The sequence below is a fragment of the Callionymus lyra genome, chromosome 5 (genome assembly GCF_982586985.1).
Source record: "Callionymus lyra chromosome 5, fCalLyr1.hap1.1, whole genome shotgun sequence".
Taxonomy (NCBI): domain Eukaryota; kingdom Metazoa; phylum Chordata; class Actinopteri; order Syngnathiformes; family Callionymidae; genus Callionymus; species Callionymus lyra.
In genome coordinates, this window is record NC_141822.1 from 15,635,907 (window position 1) to 15,649,674 (window position 13,768).

The window sequence follows — 13,768 nt, forward strand, 5'->3', positions numbered from 1 at the left end:
GACTGGAATCAAAGCGCGTTCCCGGAGAATTACAGCAGGGCCAGTGAGTGGGAACCGATTTGTTGTGGCACTTGAGAGGAAATCTGCAGCGTATGGAAATCTCTGTGGATCTGAGAGCCGGCAGATTATCCTCGACACTTTCTCAGCTCTGTTCTACAATTGCGAGCGCGCTGCGAACAAAGGTGGTGACGGACGACGCGCTCACGTCTCGTTTTCCCAGCGAGAGAGAAGAAGTGACGGCTGTCGGCAGCGACTGGTGCTTGATGATTTTTTTTGTGGCCAGCAAAGCTTCCTGTTTTTGCAACAGGAGAGCTTATGATTCATCTAATGGAGACGTGTATATAAATGTAACCATTTGATTAAAATCACCAATTAAAGCTTCAGAACAAGGAAGTGCGTGCGTGCGGCATGTTTCTTTGTGGATACTCAACACCAACTAAATGCATTTGGTTATCAAGCAGGGACATAATTACGTTGATATACATTTGAAGGTATTTTTTACAAAAAAAAAGCAATGTATATGTTAATTCATGAGGTCATGAAGTAAACGAGTACTAGGATTTGATTAAATTGTTCTTGTACATGTTAGCACGGCCAGTATGTTTATTATGGGAGACGTCTTGGTGCAATAGTTGTTTTATATGCGTGGAGAAAGAAGAAGAACATAAGCCAGAGTAGCAAAGTACTGCTGTTAATAAAAATATCGATGCCGAGATATATATAAATATTTTTTTCCTTTACTGTACTGTATCTTTTTCAGAAACACTGAGTCGTTCTTTTTAAAGCAATATATTGGTTGACTTTTCTTTAACCACAGTTATTTAAAAGTGTATAGGTCAATAAAGTGATACAATGAAAATAATTTGTGTTGCAATTTAAGCACCTTGTTGTGCTAGATGACAACAATACGTCCTCCGCTGCTAAAGGAACAATAATATCCCTTGAATTCGGGACATTTCAATTCAATTTCAATTTTATCTAAAGTGTTATATCATAACCAAGTTATCTCAAGACACTTAACAGTTTAATTAAGTATTACTATATATTATATTGGAGAAAAGAAAACAGATCCCAGCAACTCAACAGTTGAGTGAATCAGTGATGACTAAGGACGAGAGGATACACTTGACTCCAGCAGCATATTTTCGGTTTTCAAAACAAATGAGCTTTCATTTTCACAGTTACGGCTTTGTCAAGAGTCATGTGGTCTGTAAATTCTGCAACACTAGAGTCAAGTACTCCACAATACTACAAGTATATCCTTGTTCCTACAGTATCGAAATATATATCATATCGTCACCGCTTTATCGTGATACTTACACACCACTTTAGCCAAATAGCTTCTTTCACTAAGGCTTGTGCCTCTTTTCTGACTAAGTTACACTTCAGTTTTCATTTTTTTGGATGTTTTTCAATAACAATGGATATTTAAATATCTTTAGCTCATCTGCCACAACTGATCTCTAGCTTGTATAGTATATTTAGTTTCTTGATCATATATATTTAACAAGACCAGCTTATATTTTTCTTTTTTTTAAATGACATGACATGCTGTAACAAGTGGAGTTGGATATTTTTGGATAATATTCTGGGCACATGGTGTAATAGTGGTTAGCAATAATACTTCCAGCTTGATGCAACCCATTTATTTTATACCTTATGTATGTTTTTTTATGTTCTCGCCATGCTTGTCTTGGTCTGCTCCAGGCACTCCAGCTTCCTCCGCCAATCCAAAAACATACTAATGGCTTTTTGTGTAGTCAGTCTCTGCATGATATTCTTTGGTATCCGGGTATCGGTGTACATGAGAGGCTTTGAACCTTTATTGTCCCCTGCCTCTTGCCCTATGCAGCTGGGATATGCCCCCGATAACACAGTAATGTAAATAATGATTGGGAACTTGTCATGCTTGGTTAATTTTGCTTAGTTACATGAATATCTTTACGGCATCACCATCACGTCCAAAATACATTAACCGTGTAAACCGTGTACCATGAAATAGCTCACGAAGGTCTTCAATTTAATTAAAGTTTTCCTCATACCCAACAACAACAACAACAACAACAACAATTGTTTGGGGGGGATGGGGGGATAGTTGTTCGGGTCGTGAGAAAGGGGATGCAAGGACAAGAACCAAGAACACTACGAAAATTCAAATATGTCCAATATCGTTTACTTTTAAACCACATGTAATAAATAAAACTTGAGAAATATCTACTGAGTCTCAGCGACGTTTTTTAATAGCAAGGTGGCGGAAAGGGTTGCAGAAGAGCACAGTGTAATTTTAATTGTGTCCAATTATTATGAAATTCACACCATATACACTACGTACAAAGAAAGGGCAATTTCCTGAATTCTTACTCAATTTTATTTGGTGGCCAAAAAAAATGCGTTTGAAGTATCCCTTGTGTTGTCTCTGGGTCAAGGTGAACGACCTCCCTCGCTTCTAGAAATACATATGGGGGACATAAGACCCTCACAGAAATAAAAATATGCCACATTTTTAATACTTTAAATGAAAATTAAACCTAATATATATTATTTGAGATATACTCAGAATTTCCGCTCACTTTGTTAATTGTACAGGGGGCAGAATACCCCCATGAAATTTCCAATGGGTCAAAAAAGATATATTGATTTATATATTTTTTTAAATGTTTAATAGTAAAATATAATTAGTAAGTAATAAGGCTCTCGGTAACAGTAGTGTGGTTGTTATAAAGAGGTGCAAGACCCCATGTTGGTCATTAGATGGGCGGGGTGGGTCATGTTTGGTCAATTTAAACTTTTTATCTTTGCTACTAAGCCAAACTACAGTATGGCATGGATTAGGGGAACTACTGTAAATGTTGGGGAAAAAAAAAAATCACATTTCAACTGTTACTTGACACCAAACTATTTCTAATATTTATATTTAGTTCATTAATGAAACTGTATCACAGGTGTTTCTAGTGTTTTCTAGTGTATACGTCAGAACACGTACAAAAAACAAACACATGTATGATGTGATGGATAATGAGCCACTGTCAAGCTGTCCGAAATCTTTTTTGGCATTTCAAGTGCTCTTCATTATAATGTCAAGCCTCTCTCTGGTTAAGTACCTCCATGACAAGTGTCTCTTCTTCCACTTGTTCGGGGGAGTCAAGCTTCGTTTCCTGCGGCCCACGGTAACTGCAGACTCTGACACATCTGGCAGGGAACATCTGGGGGTTTTCATTAGTCCGAGCGTGGCTTGGTCTGGAAAGGAGGGGAGATCTACGTGTCAGATAGAGGTGGGATGGAAATTGCAAAAGTCAGGATTTCTTTTTCAAAGTTGCAAAAGCAATTTATCATATTTTTTTTTTCGCCCCTTCTATTCATTTTTGTGTCAGCCCAGACACAGTTGGTACCACTTGATTCCCAGCTCAATTTAAAAAATAGAAAGCCGATACCGAAGACTCCGGTCTCCTTCAGACCTCCGAACTTCTGCATGGCTTTGATGGCCTTGGTGAGGGCCTCCTTGGTCTGGAGCAGGCCGGTCACTGGGTCAGGGGGCGGGAGGTAGCCGAACTTGCTCAGCCAGTCCTGGAGGAGGAAACCGAAAACCAAAAGTTCAACACACATTCCTGGCATTTCAAGAGTAACCCAAAACCACCTGATCACGTTTTCCTCAGCACAATGTTATCAGGCTCGGGTTTAGATGCAAAAGTGTATAAACTTCTTGGATATATATCTCTGTCTAGCCACTCCTTTACTCAATGTGATTTGATTTATTGTATCCATAATATTTGATACCACTTTTAGCATTTGAAATATCATTAGTAGCAAATGATTCAGATGGTAAAAAGTAACAAAATCTAATAATCTCTTCATTTTTTCTATAACTATTCAAAAGCTTTTTCTGCCAATCGATTAAAATTTTGTAATAACAATATATACATGTAAAAGATGTGTACAAAAAACGTATTTATAAATCGTCTTAACATATAAATACAAACATGCTAACCACACATATTTACGGTTTAAAATGGAAATGTTGTTTAAATTAAATGAGGATTGAAACTGTTTTCCACACTAATGAGACATTTAAATAAACTTACATTTTATAAGATAAGTGCTGGATAATGAACATCAGTTATTTTGTGGCACTGACCGGAATTCCGCTAGTACCAGGTTTAAAACATGCTTTTTCCTTTCGGTAACCATGCATGATCAAACCCTGATAATGTTTGGATTTTTTAAAATAAAAACTGATAATTGACATGAACACAGTATTTATTTGTCACTTGTTAGCAACTGTTATCATGCACTAGAAAATAATACAGGAAATAATTGTCGAACTAAGGTGTGAATAAAATCAAAATCAATGATGATATAGTATATTTTCCCAAAAAATAACATATTTACTAGCTTAAAAAAATGGGTTCCATTTGAGATTCAATTTATCTCCATCACAATTCAACACCCTTTCAGTGGGATTTACAACATATTTATTCCCATTCAGTGACGCCATGGCGGCGTAAACGAACTGCCAGCTCCGCACAAGAAAGTGTGATGTAGGTTTTATGAGCAGTGTGCGAAAAAAACCAAAACACTTGCAGAGTTGTGGCTGTTGTCGACGACCCAGATGCAATCCATCACTTACACAACCTGCCCGCAAGAAAAACAAATTCCCTTTTCTTTTTCTCAGTCACACTCGAAGCATAAATACACACAGCGGGTTAAATGTGTGACGCACACGACCACACCAACAGGATGTAGAGAACGGAGATTGCATGGATCAACCGCTTTAGTGTAATTGTGCTGAACAAAAAGACGTCACGAAACGCAGTTAAAGTGTACGGATGATGGTAGACGAGGATCCTGGACAATAAAGATTGTCATGTTTGGTCCCTGATTCCTCGATATGAGCTTAAGTTTAGTTATTGTTTGATGTATAAGTGAACAATACCTTACTCATAATCGAAGTGTAAAAATGTACTTATGTAAACACCCTCGAATGATGGATGTTGCACATGCTGCTTGTCAAGTTTTTTGATATTTCTGCTTACCTTTAAATGTATTTTTATATTCATGGATTTTTTGCCCAGAGCTGAGTCACAGTTCTGTTATGCTTTAACAAATTCTAAAATATTACAATACATGCTGAACCCAGGTGTTGACTAGGTAAGTTAAGGCCGTACCTAAGACATTTTGCAACTGCAATATTAAAATCTTGGAAATTCTCCTTATCCAAAATGTATTCAATATGGTATGAATGTTATTAGAGTAAGGGGGTCTTCTGCATTCCTTTCCACCCCATACAATTTACAAAACAAGCTGAAATTCTAGAAATCGCTCTTACTTATTATGTTTCAAATTTAATTAAAATTGTAAACATTTGTATTTCCATGGGACTTTAATGCCCCCTTACCTTTGACCTGATCAAACTTCCCTCCCACTAAAACCTTCACTGAGAGGTCAGCAGTAAGGCTATTAGAAAATATTAATACATATTTATAATATGTGATAATATATTGCAATATATTTTTCCATGATACTGTATCAATATTTCACAGAACTGTTTACTTTTTATTTTTTTGGCTTACACATCTTATTGGTTTGTTTTTTTTGTAACCATAATTATTGAATTGTTTATAGTTTCATAATGTGTGTGTAAAATTTACAATTAACAGGCAAATATTCACGGTATTTGTTCATTTTTGTGTCGCAACTAAATTTCCTTGCGCTAGACAGCAACAATAATGACTTCCTCTGCAGCTAATGGAACAAAAAAAGATCACGGAGTACAAGAGGATACAGTCGACTCCAGCTCTTGACTTCGTCAAGAGTCATGTGGTCTGTAAATTCTGCAACACCAGAGTCAATATTACAAATAAATCTTGTCGTACAGTAGCGCAATAAGTCGTAACGTTGCTCCTTTATCGGGACATGTATCGTGTCGCTAGATTCTTGTCAATACACACCACTAGTCACTTGTCTAAATGCTATTTTATAAGACATTTTTTTGAGCGCTGTGAAAGTCTAAAAGGCATTTTGATTTGGAAGACAAGCACATTCATTTTGTTATTTTCGATATTCAAAGTACTGTTTGAACATCTTCTTAAAACGTATGTTTTTCAGTACTGATGAGCGAAAATAACTACAATATGGTGTTAAATATGTTGAATTTATTTTGTCATTTCATCATATTAAATATGTTTTTGTTTATCCTAGTCAAACCTTAACATCTAAAAATGACTGTACGTGTACGTGTCAGTTTCATCTGAATGTCATTTCCCTCCTGGTTCATATTCAATCAGTTCAGCGTGACAAAAAGCAGGCAAATCACGTCCTTTCAGGCGTTTATCATCCCGCTGATGGGGACGCTCCAACCCTGTCATTCCACGAGGGTGGCCTTCCCATCGATCTCTGCCCGCCCTCCTCAACGAGTCGCTATCAAAAGCCTATTCGAGAGATCACGGAGGGCGACCAAACGGTTGAAGCGAGGTGGAGAAAAGAATAGCAACACATTTAACCTGAAGGGGATCAAGAGGTAGTGAAGGAAAATGAACAACATTCCCGATGATGTCGTCTGTCCCTCGACGATCCACCTTTGTGTAGCTCATTGGGCGACCAAATGCCTACCAAACTAGTGTCACTTGTATACCTTCTAAGTGCCTTCCTTTGTTTTTATTCCACCTACCAAGTTAGTTTATGTGGCTCAAAATCCAATTAGATTAATGTTCCATTAATGTTCCACCTAAAACAATGCCAGCGTTTAAAATAACATGCTTATCCTGGATAGAGATGATGAACTGATATCAATTACACAGATATGTCCGAAAATGGCTAAAATAATGTTGAAGGAAATGGATGTGTTTGATGATATACTGTTACAGTTTATCTTTCTCGACCTGCTATAATATACTGATTTTGGCGACTGAATAAACCCGCCTGTAAACATTGATTCAAGTCACATGGAAGATATGGATGTTATATGTGACACTCATGAGCCATTTGCTTGTATTGATTCAATTGTGTTCAATTCATTTCTTAAAAAATGTTGAATTTCTGTGAACTTTTTTTCATTTATAAGTGCATTGATAAAAGATATGCACAAAAGACTAACTTGCATTCGAAATAAGTGTTTTCTCCAGTTTTGTTTTGTATATAATTCAGTGAACGGTTCTAAAAATTCACTATTGCTGAACCTCTCTGGGTTTTTATGACATATTTTGGTATCTGGGTAGTTGTTTTGTTCACCACATGGTCATCATTTGAAATGAGAGAACAGAACTTGGTTTGGATTACTTAGGATTTTGATTAGATTCAAAATTGTCAGACCATATCAACCGAGTTAGATAACACGAGGCGCGGAAAAAAAAATCAGTTTTACAAAACTCGTCTCCCCATATTAACTTTTACTCGTATGTAATCAGAAAATAAAGTTTGTTTTATGTCCATCAGCGAACATTCTGTGCAGTCATTTCTACTTGATGGCTTTTGAATGAATTTTCTAATGTGATTTCTCAAATCTTCAAGATTCGATTACGTCTCAACAAATGGATAATCAATGAATGATGGACTGTGCGACTGCCAGCGTTTGGCAAGAGACCCGGTAAATCTGCAGGCAGCCGATACACCACAAAAGCAAACGCACAAACACACGCACACAGGCTTTTCTGGTTCCCCGTTATAGAGACGCCGTGAACACACTAGTTATCAACTCAAACAAATACTAAACTGTGTTTTGCAGGTTATTCAAATGGTTCATAAATGGGAAGTTAGTGGCTCGTTTACCTTCTTACATAGTTATAAACAGTCGTATTAACAGTAATTCATACTTTAACTAAATGATAAATACTATTAACTGTGAACACTAACGTTTTGAAAGTTCTGTCTGTTTCTCAGTTTATTTCTGCAATGTTTTTTTCTTTTATTTGGACATGCTTTTGCTCATTTAAACTTTCATGTTTTGTTTTTTTCTTGGTTTGTCTGTGATTCTTTTTTTTTCACAATTTGATTTTATAGTAAGTCTCAATACAAGCTCTAATTAAAACCAGGGCCATATCTAAATAATCTTTTATCCCAATATGGACAGTTTTATATTACGATAACATATCACCATATACAGTACCACATCAGAATTTTTCATAGAATACCTTGAAAAATGTCCATCATAGTACAAAAAAAACTATGCAAACGCAAAGTGTACCTACAACATACATCCTCATATCTCCCACCACTACATTAAAAAGTATTGTTTAATAATTGTGGGATGTTTTTACTTGGTCGGATATAAACCAAGTTATTTCAACTATGTTGTTGTTGTTGACTTGTCAGACACGACCTCAGGTTCCACTGTCGGCTCCTCAAGTTACACACACTGGTCATCATGTTTTCAACAACCAAAGTTCAGAAGGACCGAGCAATAAACTTCAGAGCAGAACATAAAGGTAATGGTTGTTGTCTTCGCTCTGTACAATTGTTTTTAAACTCGACATTAACTGCTACATGAAGTCGCTCCTCTTGGTCAGCATGAACTTGTTTAAGTTGCTTCTTGTTGCCGAGCAACTGCTTATAATAAGCGCTTTCCCCTGCAGATGCATTATTTGTCTTTGTACCTCTGATAGTTCAAGGTTTTACGGCTGAGATACAAGCGCTTCTTCTTCATCTTCTTTTCAAAAAAGTCCCACTTATGGTGCACATTTGTACGTTTACAACCGTCAAAATCGGGGCTTATTTGAAACAGCTTGATGCAAATGAATGAAGGAGCATTTATCTCTGACTTCCTCTTTAATTATGTGTTAATTAAAAACAACAGGAAACACTGTCGAGAATTCTAATAAGGCTGTAGGATTTCTCTCAGTCAAATAAAGGTGTCTCGTCACTAATTAAATAATGGGGGATAAAACAATTGCTTGGTTTTAAGCTGAACAACAATTTCTCTATACTGTATATATTTCTCCTGCGATTCATCTCTATGATCTCACGCTTTCTATTATTTCTTTGTTAACCAACTCCTTTTGGACGGCAAACATTCATGAATTTAAGGGAGACATTTTGACACAAACCTGTATACTGCGTCGTTACAGTAAACAAATAATAAATCCCCAATTTTAAAGTATATAGAATAACATTGACCAGACGGTTCGTGGTCAAACATTTAAAGGCTTTATTTTTCCAAAATGAGTCACTAATTATTTCCAAGTAAATCATTAATACAATTAAAACAAACCTGTTAATATACAATCATTAATTTGAAGCGAGTAGATTTGTATAATCAATTTCAAGTATCTTATGAGCTTCTTCTTGACATTCAAGCCATCCAGCAGTTTCATCTAACTTTAAAGGCCTAATCCGTAGGATTTCAACTATTGTTTCTGGCTCCCCCTTGTGTCAGCATACTATAACTGCAATGACATAAATACCTTATTTTGCCATTGGAAATGTACATTTGTTTACAAAACAAGATAAAGTTTTTTGTTGGTTCTGGTTTTATCTTGCTGGTAACCTCAAATAGTATCTCAGTACTTTTTACTAGTAAGTCAGCGACAGTGTTTGTAGTACTTCTGTGAAGTAGATTCTTGATCACATGATACTCATAAACTTTTTCGCTGGTGACGTAGTTATATAGTGGAGAACATTAAAATAACAGCTAGAGAGTTCTATTATATGAGTTACACTTTACATAAAAATGCTATGACGTTACACATTGTTACTTTAATAAATGGAGCAAAATGTTTTAACTGAACGTGTCTTGGTAAACTGTTGTAAATGTAAGAGCAAAAATGATTTCAGGGCGGCTCATGCACCAATGAAAACTTGTGTAAAAAGCTTCATGCGTGAGACGTTGATTAATGTGGTTGCATATCTGAAGCGGCGCCGAGTTTCTGATCCATTAACTATTAGAGAAATGTTGGAAAATGACAGGAAGGTTTTCAGTTTGGGATAATAGTCAATATATCAAATGCCCAGAATCAGTCTTTCATTGATGTTTAAACATCGCAACGCACCATAACATGTCATTTGCCAGCTCGTTAGAATTAGTGAGCAAACGGATTTTGAATCAAGTGATTGAAATTAAACGACATTCATCGAGATCTGGACCTGAAATCAAACATGTTTTTGGTTTGATTAGCCCTCGCTCACTTGCTCTAAGCGCTTCCTCTGGTGCAATCCCTGCCGTCATCTTAAGGGTCCTTCCATTTCTCAGAAGCTGAACTGAACTTCATGAGATCCACCTTTGAGCGAAGAGCAGGGAACATTGCTAGAGCTGGATATCACCCACAATGCACTGCAATGGTGACTAAAACACATCCATGCAGTGGCAGTAATGGACCACAGTTGTCTGCTGAAGATGAAAATGTTTTTGAATTGATATTCATTTTATTTAGAATCAATTAAAGGAGAAATATGCTTAAAGAATTTCACTTAAAATCACGTTAAATTGTGTACTTTTTTTCTGCTGGAGTGCGTTAAACCGTCAGATGTCATTGGAGTGAAAAATCTCTTGATAGAATTCTAGTTCAATTCATTTCAAAACTCCTGTTATTATTTTTAAGTATTTTATTGAAATTTAATTGTATTGACGCACAAATAAAAAGAAAAACAATAACATATGTTTACTTGTTTCTGAATAGGCTATCTATCGTTTGTTGCTGGGTTGTGTAAATGTTTATTATATTTAGTTGTTATTTGCTCCTGTGTTACACCATTTGTCCTCGGAATCAGAAGCTTATATTGCAGGTGCTGTAAACAAAACATCAGGGTTTCAGTACAGAATCAAAAAAACGCACAAAATAAGCAATAGAAAAACCGAACCAAGCACCAACACAAGCCTCCTGGTAAATTGAAAAAGGCTCTCAGAACTTCATATGTATATAGGATTAATTTTGGTTGAGCTGCAAATCCCTACGATCATAATCACCATCATCCTCAACTTATACGCAGTGAGAAATCGCTCAGAAAAAAAACGTAAGTCTGTTTTTATTCACTTATTTTTACAATGGAAGTAAATGAGATGGAACTGCCAACTTCACCAGTTGATGCCACAAATAACCATGTTTCAGTCAGACCAACATACACAAGTACATTTTAAAAAACACCCAAAACTATATTAAATATTTATTTGGAACCGATAAATGATCTAAGAAGTAGGTTAAACAAATGACTTCACTTTAAATGGCAACTGAGCAAACTTTAGCTTTAATCCGTGAATTTACATCCGCATTCAAGAAGTAAAATGGAACTTAAACACTGTGAATAAAAGTCAGATTATAGAATCAAGATTTGACCTTGAGGGCGGTTACTATGGCTACTTGATCAGAGACAATAACTCTTCCTTTAGAAGCTTCCATCATGCTGACTCCGTAATCATTGAATAGAGTGATGTTCCTTGAACGTCTCACACAGGTGTGGGTTTGCATATGTGAGCAAAATAAAGATCTACAGCGTCCCTCCGTTACTATTGGCACCTCTGGTTGAGATGTTTTCTGAAGCTCCAGTTTCTTTTCTTAATAATGTTGAACCACGACGAATTAAGAGGAAAATCCAACCTTGAATTCAAGTGTATTTATTCAGTGGGAAAAAATATATCCCACATTAAAGAAAAAGTATTTGACTTCAAATGAAATGTGTTATAATTATAAAAACCTCTGAAAATTATTTTTACAATGGACGATGGATCTTCAACCATTCCTCTTTGCACAATCTCTAAATCATCCAACCACCTGGTCATCTCGTCTGCACTGTCTTCTTCAACTCACTACTCATTTTTTCACTGGGTTTGAGGTCTGGAGACTCAGATGTTCAATGGAGGATCTGTTCTCGTGTGTCAGGTGAACCGTTTCTGTGTAGATTTGTTCACATGTTTAGGCTCATTATTTTGCTGAAGAACTAAACAACGACCCGTCTTTAGTTTTCGATCAGATTTAGACTTTAAGTGTTCAAAGCGTTCATGATATAAAGAACCTTAACATGGGCCTTTAGAAGCGAAACAGCAAGTGATGCGTTGCTTTGTAAACCCAATGCTTAAATCACACAAAAAAACAGGTTATTTTCCAGGGAATTGTTAGTAAATAATAATTTCTTAGCCACAGTTTTTTTTTGTAGCTTTAGAAAATAACTTGAGTTGAAGATGACATATTTCTACAACTTTCTGTGTGGGAGTTCGCTTCTACAATACAACCTTGAAATCTATTTATTTATTTAGAATGTATTTTGAGGCCATAAAGACATCTTAACCATGGAAACGCGCCGTACATGAATTGCTTATTTTAATTATTTCCATCACTGGTAACCAGTAAGTTTTCTGGTTGAGTCATTTGTATTATTTGTATGTAGTATTTATTTATGTATGTATTTATTTATTCTGCTGCATATTTAATTATTTTAGTTTCCTCAGAACATCACAATAGTACATTTATATACTATATCTTGACAGATATTTTTGACTTTTTTCCTTTACATTTGACTCAAATCAAATAAAGAATGCCATCACTGGGTGCGATTCAAAGGACATGGACACATTGCAATAGAACATTTGTAAGCTAAAACTTAAATCAAGATTTAAAGGAAATAAAAAGTGGATCATGGACACCCTGTTATAATAGACAGAAGCACCATACAACTAATAGTTAACTTATTTAGTGTAGACGGTCAAATATTGTCATGTTGACAACTTACCCTTTTAACTTTGGTTTACTAGTCAACATCTCCTTTTTTTTTTTTAATAGTTTTAGATGTTAATCCAGAAACACCTCAAAATAAAATCCTGTTATATTTTAACATTAGTTGCAATAAACACTTTTGAATTCTGACTCTAAGGTTTGGTTAAAATAAAGTCAACAACAATCTGTGAATACAAGCAGAAATGTAAAAACTATTAAGGTTTGTTTTATTTGTCAAGTTAAACAAGTTGTTAAAAATATGATTACAACGGGAGTAAAAAATAAAGTGATCACAGTCTGACGTTAGATAAAACAGCAAATTCTAAATAAATAACAATACAGAGATAAACTGAAATAAAACAGACTAAATCTCAACCAATTCCCTTTTCCTGTCATCTTTCTTATGATCTGTTCTTTCTCCGTCGCGAGGCATAACATCCTGTTATGCTTCTATAATTACCCGACAGTGAATTCTGTCATGATGCCATTACTCCAGCAACAAAAGCAGAATGTGTTTCGCCCTCTGAGCCTGTGACCTCAGTGTCCCACAATCCCTCCCTGTTAAACTGTGATGCACAGCTGCCGACTCCCTTCATGCCAACACATCACCACCAGCGACAGGAAGTGGCTCACTGTGAGACATTTAACCTTGCTGACCCAGCAAAGGTCACACAGTCCCACAGTCTCTTCTAGTGTTTACGTTCAACCCCCGCATTCTGCAGACCCGGGGTCAGAGACAAAAGTGGACTCCTGTGACTTGTTATAGATCGTGAATCTTCTCCGGGGTGTAAAAGTGAAATCTGGCTACAAGTAAAGCTTTTGATCCTAAACCAGTTGTTTTTAACAATGAGCATCTTGTCGTTGAGCTCCGCTGTGGAGGTATTTTTAAACGACAGCCGCGCTCATCTCATTTAATAGCGGCTACTTTATTATTAACGCCAATGAATACTTGGCAGGCACTCGGCGACCGAAGTCCGGTTCTCTCCAAGGATCCCGGGTATGCCCCGCACTTTTTCAGACCTAATACGCTGCCAACTGTCACCAGGAGTCACTTAATGTCATTTCACCGCTGATGACATTGTACTATTGCCCTGAACACAACACTGCATTAAAACAACTGTGACACGGATGTAGCA

At 36.3% G+C, this 13,768-nt stretch overlaps 1 protein-coding gene across 1 annotated transcript in view; it reads right to left on the reverse strand.

Annotated features, from left to right (window-relative positions):
• Positions 1-13,768, reverse strand: part of LOC148079513 (matrix metalloproteinase-17-like) — a 61,623-nt gene that overhangs the window by 33,471 nt on the left and 14,384 nt on the right. The window contains exons 2-3 of the mRNA XM_087791099.1: positions 3,432-3,564; positions 3,102-3,237 (exon numbers count right to left, since the gene is read on the reverse strand). Of these exons, the coding sequence (XP_087647225.1) occupies positions 3,102-3,237; positions 3,432-3,564 (269 nt within the window). The remainder of the gene's footprint in view (positions 1-3,101; positions 3,238-3,431; positions 3,565-13,768) is intronic.